The following is a 7,280-nucleotide window of genomic DNA, read 5'->3' as shown; positions in this document are numbered from 1 at the left end:
CACACACACATCACTCCCTTTCCATCCGGTTCAGCAGATAGTGTAATATCAGTCTGCCATGTGGGTCAGTGAAGGAGCGCAGCCGGGGCTCTACGCTGCACAGACTGACGAAGCGGGGTCTTGGGCAGAGAGGGAGAGGAGGGAGGAAGCAGTGTGGAGGTGGGGGAAAAAACTCTTTAATGAGCTGATGCTGAGGTCAAACAGCATGTGGGAGATGGCTGATGGAAATTTTAAGTTGTGCTTAAAATTTCAGACGTGGTTTGCAAGTCAATGCTCGGTCTGAATGACATGGAGATTTCCAGAGGTGGGAGGAGAGTAGGAATGTCACGATACTAGAAATGTAGTCGATACCAATACCAGTGAAATTCCACAATTCTTGATACCCAATTTGATACCACGATAAAAAATTAAACAATATATCGCACGTCCTTCAACGCCTCCTTTATTATAAACAATTAAATTTCAATGCTATTAATAATCCCGCCTTGAACATAAAGTACTTGTCTAGAGTTCAGCATTTGTTCACGTAAGGGTTCTGACACCTCAAGCCGTCGGTCAGCTGTTGGTCAACGTCAGGCCACAGGTGAGCATCTGTGGCCTTAGTTTTTGCATTGTCTTCTGCATGGTTAGCACTAATCATCCCATGTCAGCTTTTTTCCTGCCGAATCAACATGTGGAATGGTTGTCGGAGGCAGCGGTGCACATCAATGTATGAGATCACTCTGACTAGCAGCTAAACTTGGAGAAGAGAAACAGAAGTGAGGAAAGCAAACAAACGGCTAAAATCAAGAGAGAGTGAGATCAAAACAAACTTGTCATATTAGGTAAAATTATTTTTTGGCTGTTGAGCTCTTTAGATTAAACGATTCAGAATTGTTTGTGTTATTGTTCACTAGCGCACAGTAAATATTCTTTGCCCTTTCAACACTGGGTTTTATTGTTAATGTGCTAGCTGGCTAACTAGCATCTTAATCCCTCCAGTCTTTTGGTTTCCCTTTGTTAATCATGAATACAGACTACCGCCGCCTGCTGGTATGGAGTTATTTCCTCTCACTCTGACACAGAACATACATGCTATTTGGCCATTGGCTGTAGTCTTTGCCGTAAGTTCAGGTGCAACTTTTTGGCCAAGACACAGGCGATATAAGGCAACAGATCAGTCTGCCTTGACGCCACTAGTTCTTTCATGTTGGTTTGGTGTTGTCTGGGCTGATTTTACGATGTGACTGGTATTTGTGGTAGGCTATTTGTCCCACCCCTCCACCACTGTGAGAGGATGGCTGGGTAATGTAGCGCTGTTCCCAAAGCGGAACATTTTTAAACTTTCCGCGAACAGAAAAAAAATGTCAAGCGATTAGCATTGAGCGCAGAAGAGACACCCAGCGCCTCGACACGCTGCTGGCATTTGTAGCATAGTGGAAATACACAGTGCTCCCATTGCCAAGAATTAATTCAATTCCCTGGCCTCTGGGCGAACTGCTGTTGCGGCAGCAACACTTGTTGGCATCTTCCACGTGTTGTTGTTCTTCATGCTGGTAGGCATTCTTCCTCCTCCTTTGACATTAATGTCAGATTAGAGCACTTGTGGGCGTATATGCTGCCCTGACGGGTAGAATAGCATCCCCAGTACCCATGGTACTGGTGGAAAACGAGTACCGTCACATTTTCAGACTTTTGGCATTGACTTGTTAACAAAGTATTGGTGCTCGTGACATCCCTAAAGGAGAGTAGAGATGGGACAACACACACATTTGAAGCAGTGGGCATGGATGGCGAAGATGGGGATGGGTCTGATTTCACTGGGGTGCCCATTTTACTGGGATAACAGAAATTGACATTTACAGAGAAAAAGAATCCCTTCTCTTTTCATGCCATCATCCCAGCAGGTGTGTCCCCGGTTACCTTGGCAGCACACTTCATGACGAGCGCGGTGAGCTCAGACACCACAAGGTCCACACATTTGAGGCTTGGCTCTTTGAGTTTGAGAATCTGCTTTTTGACTATCGCCTCAAAAGCCAGGTCAGGGGTGAAGAGCCCCGTTCTGAAAGGTCATGGGGTCAGATTGCATGTTGTTGTTGTTGTGGTGGTAGAGAAGGAGAGAAAGGGACAGGCAGAAACAAAGGAAAGAGAATAAAAGAGGACAGCCAGGAAAGAGAGGAAATAAAAAGAGAAAAAGTCTTTGTTCAGTTAGTCATTTCTAGTTGTTGACAGAAAAAAATCAAGCTGTGGAGACGGACAAGCAACAGGTCTTTCACATCCTCTTCCCTGACAAACCAGTTCCTGTAAAACTAGGTCAATGTGGTAGAGATGGGCATGTCACCTCTAACCCAAGGCCAAATCACAGCTGAGGACCACCCCATGAGTTGCTGGCTATGTGTACTGAGCTATGAGACCTGCAGCTTGTCCAGGAGAGACCAGAGATGCTCAGATAGGTTGAGTCCCTGAAACATCTCAGATCCACGACGACACGTCACCCGTCACAACACTCCACAACACGACAGCGCTGCCTGCACACAGGGCTAATCGGGGCGGGTGGGCTGAGGGCAAACCACACAGAAAGTTGCTTTTTTTCAGTACAAGAACTGAACTGATCTTTTTCCATATATCATAGGAAGCTGTTGGCTGAACGTTCTGCGTCAGCGTACCCTCTGCCACGCCCATGGCTGCCCCTGCCCTATGTCTCGGCTGGGTCGAGGAGATGCTGGACACCTGCAGTACCTTGTTGGTGCACTGCCTGACTGTGTTGATGAGCTCCTGAATGACCAGATCGATACATTTGAGACAGGGCGTTTTCAGCTTAACGATCTGCTTTTTCACGATGGCCTCAAACGCCAGGTCTGGAGTGAACAGCCCCGTTCTGAGGATGCACAAAGAGACAGAGGCACAGCGGCAGACAGATGGGACAGTTAACGGACATGTAAGGCCAACAAAACGAATGAATAGACAGATGATTAGGTGAACAAAAAGGTGACTGAAGAGGTTCTGGACAAAGAGAAGGAACCGGTATATGAACATACGGACAGCCACAACAGAGGGAGAAAGGATAAAGCGCCAAAGAGGGCAAGATTTAAATGTAATAAAGCACACAAATGAGACATTGCAAAGAGGAGATTATCAGTGAAGAACACATGACGACATTTGTGCAGTGGACTGGATACATGTAACACAAAACCTCATAATAATTGAGTGCCTCAGCAGACAGAAACAGAAAAGGAGTGGGTGGTGTTGCAGTGGGGAGATAAGGGGATTGAAACAACACTGAAGGAATAGTAGAATAGAGGAAAAACATTTCACACATAACAGAAACACCTTTTCTCTGAATTGGTATTGTCAGTCTGTGATCGCAAGGCTTGATTATATAAACATGAATTTTAGTAGAATAACAGCTTTTATGAAGGGAGAAAAGTGAAGCACGGTGCCACAGTAGTATTTGATGTTAAAACAGAATACAAGCGTTTGAGCTCTGTGGGCGGCTTCTTTGAAAGGTTTTTGGTTTTCGCTCCACTTGCCTGACACCATGGACGTTCTTGATTGCGTGACTGATTTCTCGCCTTAGCTCTTTCTCGTCAAAAACAATCTGGGAGACAGAGGGAGAAGATGCAAATGACACTTTAACAAATCGTGAAATACTTTCATCTTTGTAAAGACTTAATCCCCAACATACAGGGCTGGGCAATCACATCGTAATTATAATTATCCTCAATAGAAATAGAACAAATCAATCCGCTCATACACTGGGAGAGGGGGGTGCTAATGCATCTAAATGGAATACTTCACCCACTAAATAACCATTTGTAAATCAGTCAGTCATGCTGTGTTAACCTTGAATTCATGAGGAAGACTTTGTTTTTCTGGCATGCCTACACGGTAAATGGCAAACATATTGATATTTTGATTGAATAGTGATCCCTTTAAAAACCGTGAAGATATATCAAAACATTCGTTTACAAACTCTGACACAACTCCTGCAGTGTATTCCAAGTCCAAGTACTTCCCAAACACATGCATTTTCATTCAAAAAAACCTTAGTACTGCAGTCTAGCTTTGAAGACAGCATCGGTATGTTTCACTTTTAGTTCAGTTTAAATGGTATGTCATAGTGAATTCAATATATCACAGCATGACTAATGGATAAACAAATGGTCATCAGGTAAAGTATTCCATTCAAGTCTAGTTGCCAACCGCCATCACACAGAAGAAGACCACCAGCCACCAAGCTCATGTGTATGTCAATGTTATGACATTACAACGTTCAACATTCACATAAAGTTATTTTTAGTATAACTGTTGTGACCTACATACAGTAGCTGTATTGGCAGTTGACTCCTTTAATGGTATGTTAGTGTTATGTAAGCTATTGTACTTGTGGCTATTGACTTAGAAGAAATAACAAAGGGAGAATAAACATCACTAAACGTCATGTGAAGATAAGTTCGTCTTGAGTCACGCCAGATGTTAAGTTTTAAACTTGTACAGAAAATACTGACTACAGTTGAGATTTTTCTTCTGTCTCTTCGTTTTGTTTACACTGTCAGCTAAATCCATTATGTCTATAAAGGTGTGACATACTGCTGACAAGAATTGTTTTCCTTGTCTATTTGTTGTCTTATGTGTTGACATTGCTTTATTTACAATCATTTTGAATCTACCTCAGATTTGTGAAATGTTCTGCTGTTTGGCGTTTGTCATGTTCTGACAATTAAGTCTAAACCATTAACCATGTGTTTCTTCAACTTTTACTCAGAAGCAAAAATCAGCCTTTAAACTTGAAATAAATAATGCTTTGGAATGTTATTACAGTTTTGGCCATATCGCCCAGCCCTACCAACATATCAAGCCTCTTCATGGCACACTAACCTTGACCAGTTCAAAGGGGAAGCGTTCATGGAAGATGCGGTTGATCTTTGCACCACCCGATAGCTCATTGGTGTCCACCTGGTCCCCGGAGCCTTCAATGCACTTTTCAAAGTCCACACCAAACTGCTGCACCATCCTGATTAGGGTCAAGCACAAAGGAGATGTGACTGGTGTTAGTGCCTTCCTGGAGGTCCAGTGCAAAGAATTACTGTTGAAAGGAATCTTTGCTGATTTTCAACCAGCTCTGTGACGTCACAGAGTGGGCAGCATGGTGGGACACAGAGCCGGCTGGAAGTTGACAAAGTTCCCCTATAGTCATAGCTTGCAAATATCTACTCTCAGGCGCAGTAGCCCTGTGCAGTGGGGATCCTATATGGCTGCCACAGGTTACATCATCTCCAACATATCAGCTGTAAATAATACAAGTATGCAATATTCAGATGCACTCACTGCAACAAGGCCTTGGTCTTGCGTGTTGGATCATCTGGACGGAAGTTCTTGTACTCCTCCACCTCCTTCTCCAGAGAGAGGAGCTGACTCTGCAGCTTACTACGCAGACCAGGCAGAGTGTCCCTGATGTGGTTGGTCAATTGCTGGAGACAGACAGAGGTAGTGCTGCTGTTTTAGAGAATGAACGGCATAGTAGGGAGGGAATTATAGTTCACAATTTAAAAAAAAAAAAAAAGACAGCAGACCTGGTTGAGTGTCTTTTGTAGATGTGGTGTGCCCATACGCTCTGCTATATGTCTGTAGGCAGGGTGGGACAGGAAGAACTTCCTCTCTGCAGCCAGAGCAGCACGAATGTCTTTTTTCCCATCTATGTCCTTCTGACTGCGGTTCACTACACCAATGTAGCCTGCACAGAGCAAACAAAAAAGTCACTCTAGAGTCAAAAATAAAGTCTGCAGACGTGTCTTTGTGTGTATGTGTATGTAATCCTCACCTCTGCGCAGTGGCAGGAGTTTATTTTCTAGGATGTCCTTTGCATCTGTCCCTTCATCCATCAGGTCCAGTTTTGTTATAACACCAATGGTACGCAGACCTGCACAAAATTACAAGTGTAACTACATTAATTCAAACTGACTTACCTTCTTGGAAAGAACTGATGCACAGAATAAATCTCTCAGTGTATTTAGCCTTTTTATAGCAGAGTTCTGTTTAATAAAGGGCTGAAAAGATTTGCCTGTGACAGAAATACTGACCAAATAGAGGTAATGGATATCATGAGCCCTTTTCAGATCGCACTATAGGGCCGCTACAGAGTCTCTTGTTTATGCCTCCTTTGCATTTTTTCATAGAATCAAACAAGGGCAGCATCATGCTTCTCCATTGTGGCTTTGCAGAACCGAGAGAGGTGTGATGGGCGTGACATGTAACACAAGAGCATCAGCCTCTAGTGTGACATAAAACATATGTGTCTACAGAGTTTTCTAAACAACACCAATGGCATTAACGTGTCAATAACAATCATTTATCGTCCTGTTATATGGCAGATGATCTTGTCCTGTGCTTGGAGGGTAAGGAGCTCCAGAATCTCATTGTTCTCCCAATTTGCAGACATTTACGGCCACTGTTCTTCTTCTTTAAGTAAGCCACTAACTGCGAACAGCTACTTTTTAAATCTCCCACAGTAGGTTGCACACATAACACATCATCTGAAAGTTTCACCCTTGCCGCTCAAGATGCCATCTTGCAGGCTGTCCTTTTTATACAGACACTTTTCTGCGCTGTGACTTCCTCCTGTGGTGGCTTTAAAGGCGAGACCACTCTGCTGCCCCTTTCTGTGATTGTACCTTATATACAGAACGGCGAGGCGGCATAACAGCGCGATATGCCCGCCACGAACAGCGGAGTGATAGGGACTGAATGTTTCATAGTAGAGAAGAACCTATTGCAATTCTCACAGCCAATTCTGATGTTTTTTATTAAAAATCAGACCTGAAAATTCAAATTTTGTCTGATTCCGATTTCTGTCTTTCAAAGAACTACAATTGACAGCATACACAGTCATATTTGAAACTTTTCTTTAAAGCCACTGGAAACTTGGCTAGTAAAAAATGCTTATATGATATCAAAGATGAGTGTTTAATTAAGCATCCACAAAAATCTTGGACACAATAAATGTTAGTAGGGATGCACGATAACTTTTCTTTTAAACCGATACCAATAACTTTCAGCTCCTAAAGGCCGATACCGATAACTGATAACCGATATATATATATATATATACATATACATATATATATATGTAAGATCATGACATCAATACTATGAACAAAACCAAAACAGTTTTGACCCTTTAAATGAAGAGATATTTATTTTTTCCAATGAAAAACTATTGGCAAGCATCTCAAACATTTTCGAAAAGATATCAAACAAAAAAACTATTTGATATCTCAAATGAACATCAATTTAAATAAGGT

The 7,280-nt window shown here is 42.7% G+C and overlaps 1 protein-coding gene across 6 annotated transcripts in view; it reads right to left on the bottom strand.

Moving 5' to 3' along the window:
• Nucleotides 1–7,280, bottom strand: part of dnm2a (dynamin 2a) — a 46,181-nt gene that overhangs the window by 23,774 nt on the left and 15,127 nt on the right. For 4 of the 6 annotated variants that reach the window (XM_050068832.1, XM_050068830.1, XM_050068828.1 and 1 more), the window contains exons 5-10: nucleotides 5,801–5,899; nucleotides 5,553–5,713; nucleotides 5,308–5,450; nucleotides 4,858–4,993; nucleotides 3,510–3,577; nucleotides 2,719–2,857 (exon numbers count right to left, since the gene is read on the bottom strand). In XM_050068832.1, the coding sequence (XP_049924789.1) occupies nucleotides 2,719–2,857; nucleotides 3,510–3,577; nucleotides 4,858–4,993; nucleotides 5,308–5,450; nucleotides 5,553–5,713; nucleotides 5,801–5,899 (746 nt within the window). Of the gene's footprint in view, nucleotides 1–1,902; nucleotides 2,042–2,718; nucleotides 2,858–3,509; nucleotides 3,578–4,857; nucleotides 4,994–5,307; nucleotides 5,451–5,552; nucleotides 5,714–5,800; nucleotides 5,900–7,280 lie in introns of all 6 variants that reach the window. The other 2 variants (XM_050068833.1, XM_050068834.1) reach the window with 1 other exon arrangement.

This window comes from Epinephelus moara, chromosome 18 (genome assembly GCF_006386435.1).
Source record: "Epinephelus moara isolate mb chromosome 18, YSFRI_EMoa_1.0, whole genome shotgun sequence".
Classification (NCBI taxonomy): domain Eukaryota; kingdom Metazoa; phylum Chordata; class Actinopteri; order Perciformes; family Serranidae; genus Epinephelus; species Epinephelus moara.
This window is presented reverse-complemented; position numbering and strand designations above follow the sequence as displayed.